Source organism: Panicum virgatum, chromosome 5N (genome assembly GCF_016808335.1).
Source record: "Panicum virgatum strain AP13 chromosome 5N, P.virgatum_v5, whole genome shotgun sequence".
Lineage (NCBI taxonomy): Eukaryota > Viridiplantae > Streptophyta > Magnoliopsida > Poales > Poaceae > Panicum > Panicum virgatum.
Genome location: NC_053149.1, coordinates 58,640,275 through 58,663,754, shown reverse-complemented (window position 1 = coordinate 58,663,754; position 23,480 = coordinate 58,640,275). Strand labels below are relative to the sequence as shown.

At 51.9% G+C, this 23,480-nt stretch overlaps 2 protein-coding genes and 1 long non-coding RNA gene across 3 annotated transcripts; all 3 read right to left on the bottom strand.

Annotated features, from left to right (window-relative positions):
• Positions 1–1,087: 1,087 nt before the first annotated feature.
• On the bottom strand, positions 1,088–1,997 carry LOC120674997 (myc-associated zinc finger protein-like). The gene is made up of 2 exons (XM_039956089.1): positions 1,645–1,997; positions 1,088–1,145 (listed from the first exon to the last, which is right to left on the bottom strand). The coding sequence occupies exons 1-2, from the start codon at positions 1,995–1,997 to the stop codon at positions 1,088–1,090; spliced, it is 411 nt and encodes a 136-aa protein (XP_039812023.1).
• Positions 1,998–2,916: 919 nt separating this feature from the next.
• Positions 2,917–4,329, bottom strand: LOC120672093. The gene is made up of 2 exons (XR_005673954.1): positions 4,279–4,329; positions 2,917–3,612 (listed from the first exon to the last, which is right to left on the bottom strand). It is a non-coding gene; the product is annotated as an uncharacterized LOC120672093 (long non-coding RNA).
• Positions 4,330–8,342: 4,013 nt separating this feature from the next.
• On the bottom strand, positions 8,343–9,262 carry LOC120676865 (copper transporter 1-like). Its single transcript, XM_039958195.1, has one exon. The coding sequence runs from the start codon at positions 9,131–9,133 to the stop codon at positions 8,672–8,674; it is 462 nt and encodes a 153-aa protein (XP_039814129.1). The 5' UTR covers positions 9,134–9,262; the 3' UTR covers positions 8,343–8,671.
• Between the last annotated feature and the right edge of the window lie 14,218 nt (positions 9,263–23,480).

Below are 23,480 nucleotides of genomic sequence, written 5' to 3'. Positions count from 1 at the left end.
TAGGAGATAAGGCTGACTGGTAATTTTTCTGGTTTGAGCTTTACTAAATGACCATAAGCACCGAAGCAGACCAAAATTGTTACTAGCTGCAAAATAGTCCATTCGCTTAGGCCGTAAACTCAAAACGAAAAAAAAGAGAGGAGAAATCGAGAAAAGGAGAAGAAATTCCATAAACCGAAACAATTCACATGCAGATGATTATATTTTGGAAGTCTTGCGATGAATTCGATGTCAACTATCAAAATTTCTCTTCCTGAAATAATCTGAAAAATTTCTGATCAACTTAAAAAGCATTTTCTTTATTTGAGCTGGAACCTACATGTTACTGAGAAGCTAGAACCATTTCTTTGTCATGTCTTTGTGTTGCACTTTCAGTTGCAAGTCAAGAACAATTTTTCAATTTTCTTAGTCATTGGGAACAATATTTACTTTATTTTTCTGTGGTGCGCTTGCATGCTTGACGAGAAACTAGGAAGCCATGAACATATGATGTTGGTCTCACACGCGCCGTGTAATAGCCCTCTTTATATAAGTCTAAAGGGAGCTTTGTGCTTCGCTTGAGAAAGTACACACAGGTCTACCCGTAAAAAGTTGAACATGTTGTCACAGAATATTGCACTCTAGTACCAGTTGTCATGGTTGATTTAGCGATAGCAGATTCTTTCAACGTTGGAAAGCAAAGTGCTTTTATTATCTGAAAAGTACATGACGAGGACCATTTCTTTGGAATGTACTCAGGTGGCTAGCAGAAGATTGACATTTGTCAGCCTCCACCAAGGACCAAAATGGCTGTCTTGTCTATCTTTTTTTTAAAAATCCAATGGAAGTATTAAGACGACGGATTCATTTTTCAAATTGGGAATTACAAATGACTCAAGATTTACCATCGCGAATCAGGCAGACAGCAGAAATTCAGTCAATCGCTTGTACGGGCAGCAGTGACTATAGTGTATGAGCCATGCTGCACGCTAGAGCAGAATGTCAACGGATGTGGCTTAAAAAATGTAAAGGGATGAAAAGAAAGAAAGAAAGAATTAAAAAAAGCATTCATTTGGATGCTTCCGTCGTTGAAATTGACGACCTGATTTTAGAAGCTCAACTGATCAACAGCAGCTTCAGCTTGCAGAAGGGAGTGCAGTACAGTACTGCAAAGAGCCAGCTGCAAGAATAGAATTGCCACTACTGTACATTTGTCCACCCGTAAAAGCATCTTTAAGAGTTTCTTTAAATCACAATAGCTAAATCTCGTTTAGATAGTCACTTAGCTAACCATTTGGCTATTCAATTAGTGCGAAATCCAGCAGCTTCTGCATCCATTCATCTGCCCCCTCCGGCAGCCCACTGCCGGCCCCCTCACCCAGCGACCCCTCACGGCGGCCTCATCTTCTCAGGCCCTCACAGCTGCCGAGCCATCCCTAGCAGCTCCAAATCCTTCCGCCCATCTCGCCAGCCAAGAAGCTCTCGGTCATGAGTCATGATCACCACCGCGTCATCCCTAGCGCGCGGCCGGAGCAGGAGCGGGTCGGAGGAGGAGCGGTTGCGCGGCGAGTGAGCGGAGGGCGGCGACCGGAGGAAGAACGGGTGGAGGCGGCGGAGGAGGAGCGGCGGCGCGCGGCCGAAGGAGGAGCGGCGGCGCGCGGCGACCGGGTGCGCGGCTCGCGGGCGGAGCGCGGCGACCGGAGGGCGAGCGGGTGCGTGGCGAACAGGCCGAGGGTGCGCGGTCGGAGGGCGAGCGGGCGGGGCACGGCCGGCTGCGAGGAGCAGGCGGCGGTCGAGCTTCGCGGAGGGGCGGGCGGCGGCGGCACGCTCGGCGTCGAGCTTCGCGAAGCGGCGGCGAGCTTGGTGAAGGTGTGGGCTGCGGAGGGGCGCGCGGCGACGAGCGGCGCAGAGGGGCGCGCGGCGGAGGCCTCCTCGGAGGGGCGCACGGCGGCGGGGGACTCGGCGAAGGGATGGGGTCCACGTGAATCGGAAGGATACCGAATCGCTCGCTTCTGCATTTTTGCCTTCCGGGCGAGCCGATACTAGTAAATGACGCGCGCTATCGCGCGCGAGCCTGTCAAAGGTGCAGAATTTTCTTGACCTAATGCAATTTGAGATTTCATTGCTTCATTTGTTTTATCATTGTTTGGTTTTCTACGTTAGTTTTTGTGCCAAACCTTCAAATATTTGTTCCATGGCCCAATAATCCCCTCATTCGGTACATACAATGGATGTAATCCATGTGCGTGAACGCATCGGTCATGTTTTTTTTTCTCTAACTGGTCATGTTTTTTTCTAATCTATCATAACTTATTTGGTAATTGGTCTTCTATCTGAATAATGGAATTTGTAAATTTAGTAGATTGAGATTGCAGAGGAGAAAATTTTCCTGATTATATTATAACAAAATATTAGAGTACTTTACAAGAAGTTCTAGCATTTGCAGTTATATTACAATAGAACATAGGGTTCTAGCATTTGTTGAGATAACAGCTATCAGCTTCATAGTCTAAGATAGAAATCTAAAATATACATATGGTTATTCTAGGTAAACAAAGAGTTCCGCAAGGGGCCTGTTTTTGTTCACAAAAGGAGTGAAGATGTCATGTAATATTATAATGCAAGAAGCATCAGTACTATAATTAAGTTAGAGATATTTTGCTATTGTGGGAATAATAAAATCTAAATTTGGTGACTTGGCAGTTGATGGTGTAGAAACTTACCAGGAAGTTAGGACCCCTGTGAGATTTGGTGTTGGAGCAACATTATTGTCACCATTAGTAAAATAGTTATTAGGTGGGTATTTCTGAAGAAATAAATTAGTAAGAAGTAGAAATATCCAGATCATAGTACATGATGCGATGGTAATAAAGATTTTCCTTTCAAACTGCTGAATGCCACTACTCATCTTTGGTGACGCAGCTGTTAGAAGCTGAGTGATCATGGAATGTTAAAATTTTATCTGAAGAGCAAGGCTTCTTGGCTTTACACAGAATCGTTTGAAAAAATTATTGGTAAAAAAATTACCAGAAGAGGATACAGTCGGAATAAACAGTGAGAGGAGAACCTGGAAAAAGCACAAGTCCACTTGTATGCTACGGATCTGGAATAATTTGTGAGACGTGTGCAAGGTCATCATGGGCCAAGAAGTCTTCTATGACAGACCATATATATGATCAGCATGACAAGAGAAAGCATAACTTGTCAATGTTTTCATACTTGGAACACAAATAGTTGCGAGTAAGTAGTGAACCGTGTTGTCAGTGATCATACAAAGGATACTTTTTTCCCCGATTTCACACCCTTGCACACCTGTTTTCACACTCTTTTGTACCTGGTTTCACACAATCAGCTGAGTAAGCAGCTTTTCTGTCTGCTACCATTGCATCTCCACACAGCACCACATTGCGCACTACAGATCTAGCTGCAGTCAATCATTCCACCTTGTACTGCTGAAATAGAGTATGCAAATGCAGAAAAGTACGGGTAGAGGATTAACTAAACACAAGAGAAGCAGGTAAATAAAGAAAATATGTACTCGATCCTTTGTCCTGGCCATACAAACCAGAATCGAATCAGAAAGAAGGAGATGCACACCTGAGCTACATGTTAGGCTTGTCCTACTGGTGCCTTCTGCAAAGATCAAGCAAGATGTGAACTTATCCATTCAATCTAGACCTTTCTAGAATTAGTACCACAAATAGTATCTCCATGTCCATGAAAACTAAGAGCTAAGAAAATAAATGTAGGTAAAGAGTAGTTAAAATCAGAGCTGTTAGGTAAAACCAAATGTGTGGGGTTAGTTTAATAAAGATTGACATAAATAATGATTTTAACAAACTGGAGGAGCTTAGCAGCAACCTCCCTTTTCCTTTATCTGCTGCTATAATTATGCATCTGCAAAAAAAAAGAAATACTTTTGTTGAAAAATGAATTCCTTCTTGTGGTGAGTTTTGCATGGTTCTGTTGAACCAACTGTTTGAAAGATACCTAAAGGTGCAAATATCGATCTGCAAAAATCTTCTCAGTCATAAGATTAGTTTTGAACATCATAAAAGTATTAACTGTGATTTAGCATTCTAATAAAAATATTTATAACACAACTTTTCTAAGTTTCCCTTTGCCTAAAAAAAAGAATTGTCGCCATCTGATGTTCTGGCATGGAAACATATACAATAGGTGTACTATTAAACTAAAATGGTCTATAAGGATAGAAGAATAGCAGTAGCTATGATCGAGATGTGGAAGCACTCAAGAAAACTAATTGGAAAACGTTATGATTAAGGATAGTATCATTACCTTTACAACCACGAACTCTCCTTAGCTAGAGCTAGTGGTACAAATCTTGGCAAGAAAATCTCTGTTTATATGAAATGAGTATGGTTACATCAGATAAGGCCATGTCACAAAAGCATATGGTGAGCTTAATCGCAAAGGGTAAAGAATGATTGTTCTTTTGTTAATGCAATTATGTGTTTTTCTCAGAGTTTTTTTTTCTGTGTGCGTGAGACCGACAAAGGAACATCATATCCAAGGCATTTTTAACATGTTTAAATTATTGTTTCAAATAAAAAAGGGCACACCCAGTGCCGTAGGCTTCCCGCACTGCGCGGGTCTGGGGAAGGGTTGTCTTTAAGCCCCAAGCCCCACACAAATGTGCAGAGGCTGGGGCTCGAAAATTATTATTTCAAATATAAAATTTATATTCGACTTCGAAAAATTACCATAGACAAGGCAAGTAGCTTGAATGTGTCTTCTTTTCATCAAATAGGACTCCTTGTTAGCTAAATCTTAGCATGGTTAATTGGTCAGTGTTGCAAAGGCAAACCATCAAACACATAGCCTGCATCCTTCATGGCCGAAGCACAGGTTGCACAAGCAAACCATGAAACACATGGCGTAAATCATACATGGACGAAGTACTTGTTGCCAGCAGGGGGTGGAGTTGCAGCAGTACAGCTGTATGCTGGTCTTGCTGCGTTGCATCAGAGAGGCACAAAAGAACGGCCGCGAACAAAGAAAACATGAAGTGTAAGATGCAACTCACTGCTGCACGGATGTTGTTGCTGACTTGCTGTGGCTTCTTTGGCATCAAATGAAACTGCATGAAGGATAGGGGCAATTGCGTTTGGGGAGCTCGATCCAGACCCCTTTCGGCACAATTGTTGTCCCTGTCAAGCTGGCCGTTCGTGTGTTAAGAGGGAGCCCAAAAGGTCTGAACTTGGACCCTGAATTTGAAGAAGAATGATGATCTGTTCATGAGTAGCAAGGAGAGATTGCCGATTAAGGATGAGAAGTATACAGATTAGACATACCTGTAGTTGTACAATTCGTCGTATATACAACGAGCATGTGCTCGGGTAGTAGGCAGACGGCCTTCCACGGGGGCGCCAACTGCAGCACCGGCGACAACTCCAGGAACACGGCCGCGCGCGGATGCGAGTTCCTCTAGCTTGGCCTCCCGAGCGCGGCGGCGCTGGTCGGCGGGGAGGGTGCGGCGTACGCCGTGACGGCCGAGGCCGCGGCGGCCCAGAACGAGGATCTAACAGTGGTGTCTGGGCGTGTGCTCACAGGCGGAGGCTTTGGAAATGGAGGAGGACGCGCCGGTGGGGACGTCGGGAGGCAGCTGTCGGAAGGATAGCCGCGGACCTCGGCAGCGCGTCGCGTCCGCCAGGTAGCCGCGTTAGCCGCACTATCTTCTCGATGTGGCTGCACGCGTGTCCACACCGCGCCGCGGAAGATAGCTCGCCGCCGTCGACGAGCTGCACCGAATCAGCTACAACTCATCCTCGAGCTGCATAGCCGCCATGGAACCCACCAGCTCCTCTAGCAGTGCGGTGGCACGGGATGCCACGGACGGCGCAGAGGCCAGGCGGAGCCGGGAGATCAGCGCGTCCGCGCCAGAGTCCACGCCTCCACCGGCGGCTGAGGGTGCCGGCGTGGCGAGGAGCTAGGCGTGCGTCGAAGGCCGTGGCGGGTGGGGCTCATGGAGTGCCGCAGCCGGGCCCGACGAGGGGAGCTGGTGAACTATGCAGCATCGAGGAGAGACGAGAAGACTCTGGAGTTTAAGATATTTCTTGCAATAGTACAGGAGAGGTGGGAGGAGCGTGTACCGCTGATTTTCGATCGGATGGTTGGAATATTTTGAGCTGACGTGGATGGCCTGGCCGGCTGCCGTGGGAAGGAACTTTCATCTATAGAAATGGCTATGAAGATAGATAAACGAGTTGTTTAGCTGTTGGATGCCTATTTTTTTAGTTTTTCTATTTTTTTCAAACTAATCCATCAGAATAGAGAAGTTGTTGGAATTGCTCATAGGGCAAGTACAATCGTGGAGACAGCTGCTGTTTTTTTGACATAAATAGACAATTTAAACAGACAGTTTGTACAATAAGTTGTCTATTTAGCTGTCTACAGGGTGTTTAATGCATTCTTTAACACACAAATCATGATGATCTAATACATACTTAATCTTTGATCTTTGTAGCCATTTTATTGCATACATTGTGTTATCTTTCTCCCTTTTCTTTTTCTCCATCTCTTTTCTTTTATTTTTTTCACTTCCTTTTTCTTTTTTTTCTTTTTTCTCTATATTTCCTTGTATTCCACCGCCGCATCTCTGGATCTCTCTCGTAGTCTCCGTTGACTCGATCTCTCCCGGCTCCCTCGCTCCCTCCGCCAGGCGCACGCACCGCTCCCTCCCGGCCAAGGTTTTAAATAGCCGGCTATAGCTGCCGCTATCTTTCGCTATAGCTTTTTTGGAGAGCTACCGCTAGGAGAAATAGCCCGCTATAGCCGGCTATAGCCCGCTATATCTGGCTATAGCTTCCGCTATCAGCATTTTAGGATCATTACTATTAAATGGCATAGCCCGCTATTTAAAACATTGCTCCCGGCTCCCTCGCACGCACCGCCGCACACGCCTCCCCGCCGGTGCCTTCCTCTTCCTCCTCCCTCGCTCTCGCAGCACTGGCACACGCCGAGCATCCCTGAGGGGATTCTGGCGCGAACCTTCCCGCGCGCGCAAGGGATCCCCGCCGCCGCCGTCTCCCCGCAGCGGCTGCTACAACGCGCGCCGAGTCGTCGCTCGGTCCTTGGAGCACGAGCTCCGCTCGTAGACGAGCGAGACGACGACCAGGCCCCGTTTAGTTGCGCTCCGTAAATTTTTTGAAAAAGCATCTTTCAACATTTGAAGTACTAAACATAAACTAATCACAAAATAAATTACAGAACTCGTCTGTAAATCGCGAGACGAATCTAATGAGTCTAATTAATCCGTCATTAGAGGTTGTTTACTGTAGCATTACTGTAGCAATTTAGCTTCTGATTACGGCCTAATTAGGTTCATTAGATTCGTCTCGCGATTTACAGGTAGCAGTCGTAATGCGTTTTTTATTTCGTCTAGATTTAAGTCTCCATGCAGGTGCCGGAAAAAAAATTGGAATTTTGATTTTTGTAACTAAACACGGCCCAGACCTCGGCGACGCGCGCGCAGGGGGGCTTCTGCAAAACTTCCTTGCATGGCGCCGGCAACCGACAGCGCGTTGTACGTGCCCTTAGTGTTTAAACTTCACCGCATGCAAGTTCTCGCGGAATTTGAGAGAGTGGGGATAAAACGCCGTAAAAGCGATTGAGCACGAACCCCGTAGACATCGGCGTTAAGCCTGCCATCTTGTTTAACGGGACAGATAATTTCAGTGCAGCATGATTATTTTCTCTTGCGCCGTTCAGAACGAAAAAAATGGCACGAGCAAATTGAAAACCACAGAAGAATTTGAAAGATGGTGTCCTGCAGCTACAACTACAAGCCTTCAATCAAACGGTTGCTGATGCTGATGCACAATTGCACAGATACACCATCTTTCAAGCAGAAGCAGCAGGACACTGCCTTGCACTGCATGCAGACGCACATGCAGCTGGAGAGTGGAGACAAGCCATGGATGGTATGGATTCAAGAAGATACAATACAACCAACTGCCACACCATGAATCGAGGATGGCGTGTGAAGAAGATGCAGCCAAGAGATTCACAGCTACACCTCATCACAGGAATTTTAACCTCACAGATTCAGGAGCTACAGCTGCCAACCACCATCGTCATTCAGCCAAAAACCAACACGGATTCGGACAATGGCAGCGGTCACCCTGGGCATTCGGTAATACCGAACCGATCCGTTCTTCGGTACCCATACAAATTCGGTTCCTCAGTAAGTCGGTACCGATCGGTTTCTGCAGAAACTCGGTACCGAGGAAATTCGGTATCGGTACTTTCGGTTCAGTTCCGGTATTTACCGAAAGAACCAAACAGACTACAATGACATGCAATATCAAGTTTCAATAACCAACTTTGACACAAATTCAACATGATTCCATAGAGAATAATAGTATAAAAATCATACATATAAAAGGTCACAATACTACATGAGTAGATTACTGTAAATATGTAACAAAGTTGTCCATAAATACATAACAAATACGTAACATGAGCTGCTACTTGCGTAATTCGGTACTAGTTCGGTACTTCGATTTACCGAGATACAGAACCGAATATACCTCGATAAATTCGGTTCCCCAGAACTAGGTACTGAATAAGGAACCGAATATTTCGGTTTCGGTACTTTCGGTTCGGTTCTCAATTACTCACAAACAACGCCAGACAAGCAAACGCCATCGTCGCAGCACGCCGCCTGTCGTCAGCACGCCGCCGGCTCGAGCTCCTCCTTGCCGCGCCCGTCCTCCACCTGCGCCGGCCCGTCGCCGAACAGGCCGGCCTTGAACGCCAGGAACCCCGCCGCGTGCCCCGCGACGGCGACGAGGAGCACGCCGCCGTTGAACGACATGATCGCGAGCATGAGCAGGTACGCCGCGCCCACGCGCAGCGCGTGCACCGCCGCGCGCGCCGCGCGCGGGCGGAGGAGCGCGTCCAGCCTGCGGGAGCCCAGGAACTCGAGGACGAACGCGAGCACGAAGACGGCCACGAGCGCCAGCGCGTACATGCCGCCGTCGGCGCCGGGCCACCCCGTGAAGAGGATCTCCGAGTTCTTGCCCCAGAAGAAGGTCATGTGGGTGTACCGCATCCCCATGCCGCCGCCGCCCGGCGGGGACGGCGGCGGGGCCATCATGCCGCCCATGTCGTGCCCTCCGCCCATGTCCATGGCGGTGGCGGCCTCGCGCGTCGTGCTGCTCTGTCGCCGCGGGAGAGCGCGCGTGTGCGTCCGTCGGAGTGTGCCGCCGCGGCTGCCTATATAGCCGGCGCGGCGGCGTGCAGTACGACGACGTGTGGGGAGGGACTTGGGAGTACACTAGACCCGCTCGTACGTACACGGCGGGCAGAGACGTGTACTGCGGGGCGACCCCGGGCCGGGCCGGGCGCTGCACGGCGAAGCGGCGGCCACGTGCGGAGCTGGCACGGCTCGGCAGGGCTAGGCAGCTAGCCGTGGACCGAGTGCGTGCGTTGAGCCGCGGGCCAGGAACCAAATATCTGATCGTGTCCTTGGATTCTCGGAGGATGGGGATATGTCGTACTCCCTCGGTCGGTATTGCTAAAAAAAAAAGTCGTTTAGGACAGTGATATGGACAGTGACATGATTTCCAAAATACAATTTTAATTTTTTTATTTTTTTAAAAAATATTTATAGAAAAGTGGTATACGTAAATTTTTATGAAAATATTTTTCAAAACAAATCTATTCATATAATTTTCACATTTGTAAACTAAATAATTTAAAAGTTATTGATGATTTATATTCCCAATATTTGATCTAAATCTTGTTCAAAACGATTTCCTTTACCAATACGGAGGGAGTATGTGTGTGGATTAGGGCGCGTTTAGTTCTAAAAAATTTTCACCTTGAAATTTATGACTTTCCCTTTGGACACATGCATGGAGCACTAAATGTAATTAAATAACAAAACTAATTACACAGTTTGGATGTACACGACGAGACAAAGCTTTTGAGCCTAATTAGTGCATGATTAGCCATAAGTGCTACAGTAACCCAACATGTGCTGATGATGCGGTCAAAAGCCTCAAAAGATTCGTCTCGCGGTTTCCAAGTGAGTTCTGAAATTAGTTTTTTAATTAGTATCCGAAAAGACCTCCCGACATCTGGTCAAACCGTTAACGTGACACCTAAAATTTTTATGTTTGGGAACTAAACAGCCCCTTACTGGATGCGAACTGCAGATGGATTATTTTTTGCGAGGAAAAAGACGGCATGGCCTTTCTTGTACTAGTATCTTCCAAGATATAAAAGCAGATTTGTGCCCTGCCGGTGATCAAATGCACAAAAATATCAAAGGGAAAGGTATTGTCAGTAATCTTTATGTAGCATCAGTCCTTCAAATGATGTGTTCTTACCTTAAGATAGGTATATAAACCCGTTGTTTGTTGAATCGATCATATCATGCGCGGTGAAATAAGAATGGCAGGAAATGAAGAGGGCGTTCAATTATAATCTCTTATTAATCGCTTTCCGTGCATGTATTTTGTGCACACTGATCGACCTAGCTGTTGGAATTTAATGGGAGTAACTGATTGGCTGGTATCTTGCTGACAAAAATGTTTTTTTGGAGGCGGGGAAACTAGTGGAAGACTAATTGACTGCGGGGAGGATATCACTAAACTTTTGGAAAATGTAACCTTCGAGGATTTGCATAACCCACGCCCGCGCTAATGATGCAGATCTCTTCTTCATCAAGTTATTATATCTAGATAAACAGAGAGCATACATGATCAAAAAGCAATGTCGTTTCACATAGAAATGTTAGAGCACCAACTTTTTAGTTTTTACTAAAGGAATATTATGCCCTGTTTGGTTCCTTTAGCCTCGGGACTAATTTTAGTATGTTACCCCTTTAGTCCCTTCCGGCTGCATGCAAATAGCTCCTCGTTGCCGGCCATGGCGGCTGGCACGGGTCGTGGCAGCAGGTTGCGCGGGTGCGAGCGGGTCGCGGCGGCGGGTGGAGCGGGTCTGTAGCGGCGGTTTTGGCGGGCGCGGCGGGTGGAGCAGGTCGGTGACAGCGGCTTTCAAAGGCGGCAGCGAGAGTATCCTCTAGTCCAAATTATAGATTATTTTGACATTTCCTTATAAACAAATTTATTATGTGTATCATACCAGGCGTTTAAAGCTACCTATTTAGAAAAGTCAAAACGACCTATAATTTAAAATAAAAGGAGTATAGAAATATTTTCCGTACATGTATCATTCCACAACCTAGAGAGAAATAAATGTGTTTATAAATCAACAGTCTTGAAGATCAATTTGAGCATCCACAAAAGTCACAACACACACTATTATTACTTTTTTTTGGAAAGTTATATGATAACTGAATTTTTTCCATCTCACACCTAGATTTTGCTTAGGGCGTGTTTAGTTCGTGAATTTTTTTGGATTCGGCTATTGTAGCACTTTTATTTTTATTTGGTAATTAGTGTCCAATTATGAACTAATTAGGCTCAAAAGATTCATCTCATCATTTCCAGCTAAACTGTGCAATTAGTTATTTTTTAAACTACATTTAATTTAATGCTCCATGTATGTGTCCAAAAATCCGATGTGACGGAAATTCTTGAAATTTTTTGGAAACTAAACAGGGTCTTATTCCTCTTCCTACCAATTTAAGGCTTCCTCTACCTCCTTCCACCTCCGGCGAGGTTAGAGTTTAAGTTCTGGCGATTTCCATTGCCAGGCCTAAAAGGAAGGCAAGGGTCCAGCAGAGGTTGCGGGAGCGTGCCGGTGAGGCTGGCGTCAACGGCACCGCTAGATGGGTGGTAGAGGGTGGTGACAGTGCCGGGTGGGGCTGGTGGAGGAGCCACGGGCACAGCCCGCGCTCGCGGCTGGGGAGACGTAGCAGAGGTTGGGGCGCATGAGTAAGGAGGAGGTTGGAGGAAGAAGACGAACCGTGTAAGGAAGATCTACCGCTAGATCTTGATCTAATAGTAAAAAAAATTGGATGGGGGGAGAAGGTAAAAGATACTCGAGTATGATATAGGGAGGCAGGGAACTCTAATTTTTTTCGAAGGAACTGGAAACATTGGATTTTTTATTTTTATATTTTTTTTTCGATTTATCAAAAATATATGTGGCTATTTTTTTTCTTCAAAAATGTCACCCTGCCGCCGGTTCGTTTGGCGGTAAGGAGTTACCGCCGGATGAACCGACGGTAAGATCCTTAGCCCACGGCCCATGGAAGCTACCGCCGTTTGATCCGGCGGTAGCTCCTTACCACCAAACGAACCGGCGGTAAGTGCTACCGCCGCGCTGTAGCCCGGCTATAGCCGGCTGTAGCTGCCCTGTAGACGGCAGCGCCTTACCGCCGTTTGAAACGGCGGTAGGTGTTCCCACAATTTATTTTTAATTATTTTATATGCAATATATTTTTAATTATTTTATATGCTTTCGCTGTTGTTATTAATTGTATAATTATTTTAAAGACTGTCTGAACTGTAATTATTTTCTTTACGTTTAGAGATATTTCAGAAAATAATAGAGATAGCGGAGGTTAGGAAAATATTTTTTATATATTTATACAAATTAGATTTAACTCTAATAGTCTGTGAAAATATATTTTCATGAGATATTCATGAGTTTCAATTACGATTTCGATGTCCTATCACCTTGCATCAGATTCTTCTGCACCCCCGCTATAATTAAAAATGTGAGAGTACCTACCGCCGTTTCAAACGGCGATAGACATGCGTGAACCATGCCTATAGGCCAAATAGCTTCATCTATAAATAAAACATCGCCCCATCTCATATGAAGTCAGTAGCCATCTCATACGAAGTCTTTAGCCATCCACGCACGGCCACCATGTCTTCCTCTGGTTCTACCTACATTCCGTGGAACAAGATTAGAGAACCTGTGCCTCAAGGAGTGCAGGTTCCAATGTGCTTCTGCGGTTCGTTGTGCAAGCTGATGGAGTCCAAAGTTTTGGGCGATGACTTCGGCAGGAGGTTCTTCATGTGTGAGAACTACGAGTACGATCCGCCAAAGCGCTACGGCAAGGACAAAGCGAAGGTATCACCTCGCACTATCTAGTTTGCGCCTTCGGAGTTCAGTATGTTAATTCTAACTCGGCTTGGAAATAGAGTCCACCACCTCTTTGTGATTTCATACAGCGGCTGGACACGGAGCAATCGACCGAAGCTAAGGAACACGTTGAGCGCCAAGCAAGGTGGGTTGCGGAAAGGTGGCAGCGAATGCTGCAAGAGGAAAAAATGGAGGAAAAGCGCAAGAAAGATAAAGAAGAGATCGAGAAGAGGTTCGCAGAAGTGGAATGTCGGCAGGCGGAGGAGCGTGAAGCTGATAGGGAGAGGAAGCGAGAGAGGGCCCGCCGTGCGAAGGAGGCGGGACCCGAGGCTATTAGGAAGGGGAAGTATCCTCGGTGCACTCAGTAGATGACTATCATGTAATGTTCGAATTTCATATTCCCTAAGGCATGTTAGGTCTAGATGGAACACGACGTTAGCGTGTTCCATGTACATGCCAGTGCAATTGTTATTGTAATTTCAATGTCAAATTAATCGGCATTGTGTAATTTGTACTAGCTGCAACTAAATTTTTTAGAAGCATTGCCCTACAAATAAACTTTTCAGACCGACGCGATGACAACTCCATTGGCATATATCGGCCAGTACACACAATAAAAACAATGAAAACAATCACCGTTCAAACATTGAACACAAATTAAATAGTGGCCCACACAATTCAACGCACAGAACATATGACATGGCATGTCAGGACCTGTTGCAAACTACGGTAACGAGGTCCAATACTAAGCCTAACATGCCTTAGGTAATTCGAATAAACGTTACATTATTTATTCAGACGGAGCAGTACAACATCAATCATTCACGGGCAGTACCCTTATCACGTCCCGCGATGTCTGGTTTTGCACGCTCGCCTTTGCGTGAATCTTCATTCACCTTCTTTAATCACTCCATATATTGCTGATCACGATGGGTAGGCTGGAAAAAAAGCTCGCGGCTCGTGTCGGGTGCCACAATTAGGGACACCCTAATCGGGGTACTAAGACCGTTTTTAAAAAACACAAACGCCTGTTAAATCAACTAGGCCCACGACCTCCTTCCAATCCGGAAGAAAGGAAAAGACTCAATAAAGCCCAGCACGCGGCCCATTCACATCCCCCTCGAACCCGCGGAACGACCTCCGCCTCGCTCGAGGGTCCCTCCCGGGCCCGCTGGACAATCTCCGCCTCGCTCGAGGGTAGCGGACCTACCCTCGAGCGGGTGATTCATTCTACGCCTCGCTCGAGGCCCCCCCGGGGACCCTCGACCGCGCAATGCACTTCCGCCTCGCTCGAGGGTAGCGGATCTACCCTCGAGCGGGTAACTCATCTCTGCCTCGCTCGAGGCCGTCTCTCGGCACAAGGGACAAACGGCCCCGCCGCCCAACCGCCCGCCATACGAAGGCATTAAAGGCCAGCCACTCCGCCACGGCTCAAAGGACGGGCGGCGTCAGACCGTCATTCCCACAGTAGATGTGACCGGGGTCCCATCCGCTGACCCTGGTCATCACTCCACCATCCCGGACGCTGTAGCAGCGCCTTGGGACCTGCGACGCGGGACAAGACAGGCTCGGTACAACTCCCGCCGACCTTCCGGACCCGTCCCCCACTGAGGAAGGGGTCCGGCGATGGCACGTGTCCCCCGGACCTTCTAGTGTGCACACCCACACTCCGACAGGGGGTCCGGGGCCGACTCGCGCCATTACTTCCGCCAAGGCACTGCAGGACGACTGGCGCCGTCCCCGCAGGACCAAGGACGAAATCCAGGACAACAGCAACGTGTGCCGCCTTCCCACAGTGCACTTCCTACAGTGTTCGACCACTGTACCCGCGATTCGGGGGAAAACGACGACTTCCGCGCCCTACACTCGTGTACGCCGCTCCCTCCTTGTAACTATAAAAGGAGGAGGCGGACCCCCTTTAAGGGGGGCTGGGCTCATCTGGACGCGAGACTCTAGCCGGCTGGTCTCTCTGGTTTCTATCTCCCAAGAGAACTCTCAGCACTACTGATCACTCATCTCAACCGACTCCACTCCTAGCAGAGACTTGGGAGCTCCCCTCCCTCTCTCGCCTCGCTTGTATCCCCTACTACAAGCACCCCGGGTGCAAGAAAATACAGTGCCCTCGCACACCCCCTTTGCTGGACGTACGGCCCCGCGGCCGGAACCATGATAAAACTGTGCGTTACTGTGATTGCCTCTTGCATCATCATCTGGGACGAGGAAACATGCAGCATTTACTAGTTGGGATCCAGGCCCCCGGGTCGGGACACCGACAGTTGGCGCACCAGGTAGGGGACGCTGCGTGACTTTTTCTCTCTTTTTCCCATTTGATCTCCAGGAATGGCGAGCAGATCCAGCCCATACCCTATGGGTGTTTCGGATCCGTTCCCAGCGGGACGCGTTATTTCGTTCGGCAGTCTCGAGTTCAGGGCAACCGGCAACGGTTACCTTATGCAGCTCCTCTCTCCCGGACGCAACCCCATCGCTCCGACTTTGCCAGCCCGGCGCAACAGGCGCTCGGATCAGCGTTCGCGACAAGCACGCGTGGAGCGGCGTCGTGTGGCACGCCACAGCTCCCCCACGTGGGTTGAGGCTGGCATGTCGCAACTCAGCATCACGGACAACGGGGCCACCGTTTCGTCATCACGTACCTCGGCGTCATCTGTGCCGACATCGTCACCTGCTGCGGCACTGGTGCCTCCCAGGGGGGTCTTGACTTCGGCGTCGCCCTTCCCCTTCGGGATGCGCAACGCTGCTGCCCATGCCTCGTCAACCAGCGCTAGCTTCATCGAGCATGAGGATATGCCAGGTCATCATCTTCGGTCGATTCGCAGCCCCATCGCGTCATCTCCTGACGAATCCTACCCCAAGACGGCGAGCTCGATCGCCGACGACATCGACTTCTTCATGAACAACTTCGTAGCTGAGGAGGCCGAGGACTACTCCGGGGTCTGCGACCCCGACGCTCTACGCGCGTTCCAGCTAGCGACGGCCTACTGCCTCACCTGCTCCGAAGACTCCAGCGAGGGGGATTTCTATCCTTCTAGGGAATGCTTCATGGCGGACCTCGCGGACGAGCAAGACGACAATACTCCAGCCAACGACGAGGGCGGCGGGGCGAACGTACGGGCAAAGCAACCGGTGGTCCCGGCCGCAGCCCCTTCCTCGTCAAGTTCAGCGGCGAGACAAGCTCAACTGGCGCAGCTCAGCGAGCTTCAAGCCAAGCTCGACGATCTGCCTGTGTGCTTCGGCACAGCAGCCAACTTCCGCAAGGAGGTACTCACTTTCGAGGTGGTGGGATTTCGAGGGTCCTATCATGCCATCCTTGGTCGTCCTTGCTACGCCAAGTTTATGGCCGTCCCCAACTACACCTACCTCAAGCTCAAAATGCCGGGTCCGAGGGGCGTCATCACCATCGGCTCTTCGTTCGAGCACGCCTACGAGTGCGACGTCGAGTGCGTTGAGCGCGCGGAAGCTCAAGCGGAGGACGAGGTCCTCGCAGCCACCCTCGACAAAATGGCAAGCGAGGCCTTGGACTCCACGCACTGACATGCCGGGAGCTTCGAACCCGCCGAGGGTATCAAGAAGGTGCCCCTCGACCCAAGGCACTCCGACGACAAGGCGGTGCAGATCAGCGCCACCCTCGACGACAAATAGGAAGTGGTGCTCGTTGATTTCCTCCGCGCCAACGCAGATATCTTTGCGTGGAGCCCCTCGGACATGCCTGGCATACCGAGGGAGGTCGCCGAGCACTCTCTTGATGTCCGACCCCACTCCAAGCCGGTGAAGCAACGCCTGCGACGCTTCGACGAGCTCAAGCGCCGGGCGATCGGCGAGGAGTTGCAGAAGCTTCTGGCGGCCGGATTCATCAAAGAGGTATTCCATCCCGAGTGGCTGGCTAATCCAGTATTAGTGAAGAAAAAGAGTGGAAACTGGAGGATGTGTGTGGACTACACTAGTCTGAATAAGACATGTCCGAAGGTTCCCTTTCCTTTGCCACGAATTGATCAGATTGTAGATACTACTGCGGGATGTGAGCTCTTATCCTTTCTTGATGCTTACTCCGGTTACCACCAAATCAAGATGAAAGAGTCCGACCAGCTCGCGACCTCTTTTATCACACCTTTCGGCATGTACTGCTACATTACGATGCCCTTTGGCCTCAGAAACGCCGGAGTTACCTATCAACGGTGTATGCTCCATATTTTTGGAGACCATCTCGGGCGGAGTGTAGAGGCATATGTCGATCATATCGTTGTAAAATCCAGGAAGGCGGACGACCTGGTTGCCGATCTCAGGATCGCATTCGATTGCCTACGGGCCAAAGGGGTAAAACTTAACCCCGAGAAGTGCGTATTCGGGGTGCCTCGAGGCATGCTCTTGGGTTTCATTGTCTCCCAGCGGGGCATCGAACCCAACCCTGACAAAGTCTCGGCCATCACTCGGATGGGACCGATCCGAGACTTAAAGGGGGTACAGAGGGTCATGGGATGCCTAGCATCCCTTAGCCGTTTTATCTCGCGTCTCGGCGAGAAAGGCTTGCCCCTGTATCGACTCTTGAGGAAAACCGAGCGCTTCACATGGGCCCCCGAAGCTCAAGAAGCCCTCGAAAGGCTGAAGGCATCGCTCACCCGTGCTCGCATTCTTACACCACCTACGGACGGCGAGCCCCTCTATCTATACGTAGCTGCGACGACCCAAGTGGTCAGCGCGGTGATCGTGGTTGAAAGACAAGAGGAGGGTCAGGCTCTGCCCATCCAGCGGCCGGTGTACTATATCAGCGAGGTGTCATCTGAAACTAAGACACGCTATTCGCAGATTCAGAAGCTGCTCTACGCAGTAGTGTTATCTCGACGCAAGCTGCGCCACTACTTCGAGGCCCACCCCGTCACCGTGGTCTCATCCTTCCCTTTGGGAGAGATAGCCCGCAACCGGGAAGCCGAGGGTAGAATTGCCAAATGGTCTGTGGAGCTGATGGGAGAGACTCTCACCTACGCCCCCCCGCAGAGCGATCAAGTCCCAAATCTTGGCTGACTTCGTGGCTGAGTGGACGGACACTCAGCTACCCCCATCACAAATCCAGGGCGAATGCTGGACTATGTACTTCGACGGGTCGGTGATGAAAACTGGTGCCGGTGCCGGCATCCTCTTCATCTCACCCCTCGGAGAACACATGCAGTACGTGATCTGTTTGCATTTCCCTGCTTCGAACAATATGGCAGAGTATGAGGCCCTCCTCGGTGGCCTCCGCATCGCCATCGAGCTCAGCGTCAAACGCCTCGACGCGCGTGGTGACTCTCAGCTCGTCGTCGACCAAGTAATGAAGGAGTCTAGCTGTTACGACTCGAAGATGGAGGCATACTGTAACGCGGTGCGCCGCCTCGAAGACAAATTCGACGGCCTCGAGCTCAATCATGTCCCGCGCAGGTACAACGAGGACGCCGACGAACTGGCCAAAATAGCCTCGGGGCGGACCACCGTCCCCCCGAATATTTTCGCCCGCGACGTCACCAAGCCCTCCGCCGAATTCAAGGACTGGTCGGAGCCGGGCCCCTCGTCCACCGGGTCACCCGACGAGAACCCCCCGGCGGACGGGGTCGAGCCCATGGACATTGACTTCGGGACCACCTCCGCGGACGAGGCCGAAGCAATGGAAGTTGACGAGGCCCCCACTTCGCGAGACTGGCGCATCCAGTACCTTGACTGGATGATTCGAGGGATCTTACCCTCGAACCGTGCTCAGGCGCGGCGCCTCGCCAGGAGGGCCAAGTCCTTCGTCCTAATCGACAATGAGCTACACAAGCATGGCCCCTTGGGTGTCTTGCAACGATGCATCCCCATCCCCAAGGGCAAGGAGCTGATCCGCGACATCCATGCTGGCGTCTGCGGCCACCACGCCGCACCACGCACCCTCGTGGGTAACGCGTTTCGGCAAGGCTTTTACTGGCCCACTGCGATCGCCGACGCCACTGACGTCATGCGGACTTGCGAGGGTTGCCAGTTCTACGCTCGAAAAACACACCTCCCGGCTCATGCCCTGCAGACGATCCCCATCACATGGCCGTTTGCCGTGTGGGGACTGGACCTCGTCGGTCCGCTGAAGAAGGCGCCCGGGGGCTTCACCCACCTGCTGGTGGCGGTCGACAAATTCTCCAAGTGGATCGAGGCTCGACCCATCGGCAAGATTAAATCCGAGCAAGTAGCTCTATTCTTCAACGACATCGTCTTCAGATTCGGGGTCCCGAACTCGATCATCACCAACAACGGCACCCAGTTCACAGGCAAGAAGTTCTTGGCGTTCTGCGACAGCTTCCACATACGTGTGGACTGGTCGGCCGTGGCACACCCACAGCCGAACGGGCAAGTGGAGCGTGCCAATGGCATGATCCTCTAAGGACTAAAGCCGAGGATCTTCAACAAGCTGAACAAATTCGGCCGGAGGTGGCTCACAGAGCTGCCCTCGGTCATCTGGAGCCTAAGGACGACCCCGAGCAGAGCCACGGGCTTTTCTCCGTTCTTCCTGGTCTACGGTGCCGAGGCTATCCTCCCCACTGACTTGGAGTACGGATCACCGAGGCTTAAGGCATATCAAGAACAACGAAACCAGCGAGCTGACGAAGACTCGCTGGACCAAGTGGACGAGGCTCGAGACACGGCGCTCCTCCACTCTGCGCGCTACCAGCAGTCCTTGCGAAGGTATCAAGCGCAGAGGGTCCGGCGCCGAGACCTCAACGAAGGGGACTTGGTGCTAAGGCTTCGACAGAACAACAGGGGCCGCCACAAGCTCTCACCTCCATGGGAAGGACCGTACATAATCGCCGAGGTGCTCAAGCCCGGCACGTACAAGCTGGCCAACGAAAAAGGCGAAGTCCTCACCAACTCTTGGAATATACAACAGCTACGTCGTTTCTATCCCTAGAATTTCAAGTTTTTTGTGCATTTGCTCGTACTTGTATCTTCAATTTCCCGAAATAATAAAGTACGCTTTACTGGCTTATTTTTGGGAACCGTCCGGGCCCTCGAAGGCTAGGATGCACATTAACACTGAGGTACGCCCGGCTTTACCCTCGGCAAAGCCGAGCCTCCCTCGGGGGCTACTACGGGGGGAACCCCCGAACGTCCCCAAAAAGTCGCCAATGTTTTTCGAAATATTTCCGTCTCGACCCTAAGATTTTCTCGTATCCTTGGAAAAAACGGACGCGAGGCGTAAGCAACTATGGTACGGGGCTGGCCGAGTCGAGGGGCCGCCTACGCCTCCGGGATACGGCACCCCCCTCACCACCCTACACCTACGCTGCTTACGAACGCGAACTTCCTCGCAGATGTTTATCTAAGTCGCATACGAAGAACACGGAAATAAAGTAAAGAAATATAGGCTCGAACTCACAAGGCCTCGACGGGCCACACATTCAAATTACGAAAAGAAAATCTCTTGTATTCATAGAATGCGATTACAAAGCGCGATTATGACATAAACACTAATCTAGTTACAATGGGCTTCGAGGCCCAGTTTTCCTACAGGCTATCATCCCCTCTTGCGGGCCCTCAGGGGCGTCGAATTCGGCGATGGGAGGGATGTCTGCTTCGAGCTTCTCGGTGAGGACGGTGGCGAACTCCTCCGCGGTTGCATCGGCTTCGTCCATGATGACCGACGCGGCGTTTGCATCCGCATCATCGGGAACGACGTACCCCGACGACACCCTCTAGAGATCCATGAGGTAGTGTGTCGAGGCCACGGCGAGGGCCCGCAGGACACCAAGACGGAAGGTGCTCTTGGCGTGTTCGGCAACCCGGCCGCCTAGCGCGCGCAGGCGGCTGATCACCGAACTGCCCGAGACAGCACCCTCCCCCTCGAGCTCTTGACACACGCTCACGGCGGTCTGCTCCAACTCAGCAAACTCCATCTGTGCCGCCGTAAGCGCGGTGTGGACCGCTTCCTTCGCCACGGTCTCGTCCGCCACCCTTTGCCTCAGCTCTGAGCAAAGAAAACCAATGTCAGTTACGAAAGAAAACAAATCGACGAAAAACCAAAGGTACTCACCCGCCATGTTCTTCTGTGCTTCCTCCCTCTGGGTACGGGCGGCCTCTTCGAGCGAGGACAAGGAGGCTTCCTTTTCTCTAAGGGCGGCCCCCATGCTCTAGAGGGCCACCTCCTTCCCCTCGAGGGCCTCGCCCTTTTCCCAGAGGGTCCCGGTGAGCGCAACCACGGCCACCTCTTTATGGAGGAGCTCGGCTCTCTGCTGCTCGAGCGTGGTGCTGAGGCGCTGCAGCTCAGCGCTCTGCACCTCCGCCTCGCGAGCTCTCTCCTCGAGCGCCGTCCGAAGGCGCTGCAGCTCGGCAGCTTGCGCCTCGGCCTCCCAGGCCCTCTGCTCCGCTGCCGTCCTCTGGACGTCTCGCTCGCCAGCAACCCGCGCCAGCTCCTCCTCCAGCACCTGCTGACGCGCTCCCAGATCAGCCATTTTTGTATTGGTGTCGATGTTTTTGAGCACCAGCTCGGCATTGTGTTGCCCGAGCTGGCTCATCTGGGAGTATAGCCGGTTCATCTCGACGCTCTTTTGGCGCGAGATTTCCCTCAGCTGCTGCAAAGGGGGAGGGCGTGGGTGAGGACGCGTAAAAGCTAAAACCGAATCCGAGCAATTTCCGGGGGGAAATATTTACCTGGCTGACCTGGTAATCCGCGTTCTGATGGAGCTGATAAGCACGGTCGAGGGCCTGCAAGATTTCGCGCCTGTCGCCCATCTGCTTGTTCCAGGCCTCCTCTTCCTCTTGCTCCTTGCGGAGGAACTCCGAGGGGACCCCGGACGGAACGATCGCCCCGAGATGGCCCCCCTCGGACGTCCCCGCCTCGAGCGTGCCCGCGCCGGCCGACGCGAACTCGGCAATGTGCGCAGCGGCACTTGCCGCAGCAGCGGGGTCGATGTCCATCGAGTCCCCATACTCCTCGCTGCTGTCTGGCAGCTCCACCACCGCCGTCGCGCCCTTCTGCGCCGTTGGCATGGGTACTACCGCAACGATACCCTCGTCCCGGGCCTCGGCTGTCTCCAAGATGGGAGCTCCTCCCACCCCTGGCGCCTCTTGCGCCGTCTCTTCCTCCGCGACACCCTCGCCCTCAGCCCTCGGGGGCTCATGGACTAGGGTATCCTCCTCTGCGCCGCCGGCATGGCACTCCTGCTCGCCCCCGCCAGCTTCTCCTTCCGTATCCGGTCGGGCGGCGCGGGCCGCGTCGCCCTGACCGGCCTCAATGTCGATGGCCGCCTGGGCGGCGCCACCGGCACTGCCCCGGCCGGTCTCCTCGGCATCGTCGGCCTGAGCAGCCGCTTCGGCGCCACTCTGGCCGGCGTCGCCTTCCTCTTGTGCCCGAGCCTGCTGCGCCGCCCCTGCCCCTCGGGCCAGGGCCTCCCTTAGCCTCGCGGCCGCCACCTCGAGATCCACAGCAGGCTGGGGCTGCGGTGCCGTGTGCGGCGTGCTGCGCGCCCCGGTCTTGAGAGCCTTGGCCGGGGCGAGCTGCACCGCATCTTTGGGAACGGCCCCGGGGCTGAAAATCAAGAGACGCGAGTTGAGCAGGATCGAGAAATCCACCAGATACGCAACAAAAACGAAACCCAAAATACTTATCCAGATCGAGCACTCATGCTCCGCTTCCTCGTGGCGCTCCTTCGAGCCCGGGGCATCGAGCCGTCCCTCGAAGACTGTCCCGAAGGCGCCCCCCTCGTGTCGGCCCGGCGGCTCGAGGCTGCCAGCACGGACGACTCCTCTCCCACCGCAGCCTCGGCGCCACGGATCAGCAAGTGGGGCGCGGGCGCCTCCTCGGCGGCCGCCGACGGGGATGACTCCCGCGCCGCAGCCTCGAGGGAGGGATTCGCCGATGGCCCCCCTGCGGCCCTCGGCTCCTCTGGCGCCACGGTCGCTCCCTCTTCTTCATCCCACAGGTAGAATGGTGGGGGGCTCGCGCGCGCACCTTCCCCGTCACTCCTCAGAGCGTGGTCCTCGGCATCCGAGGCCTCCTCCTCGTCCTCCTCCGAGGACTCAGGTGTGGCGGGCTGTGGCTTCCCCTCCGCGCGAGCGTGCTTGCACGCCTTGTCGTGCCTCGCCTTCCTTTTCCTTTTCCTCTCGGCCTTTGTCTCCGCCGCGTCCTTCCGCCTCTTCATCTTCTCCGCGTGGAGGCGATTGATCAGGCGCTGTTCTGGGACGGGAGGCCTCGAGGTGCCGCACCTCAGTCGAGGTGCTCGAAAATCGGCAGGGCCCTTTCCACGAGAGGGATAACCCTCTGCCGATGGAAGTTCGCGATGACGGCCGCTACCGTCAGCCCCTTCTTCGCCAGACGCACCAGCGCGTCGGTGAGGCCCTCGAGTCTGTCCTGCTGCGCTGGGGGCGACACCCCCCAATCCCACTTCGGCAGTCGCTCACGAAGAACCCTGCCGGTGAACGCCGGGAGCGCGCCATTGAAGTTCCGAAGGTAGAACCACCCT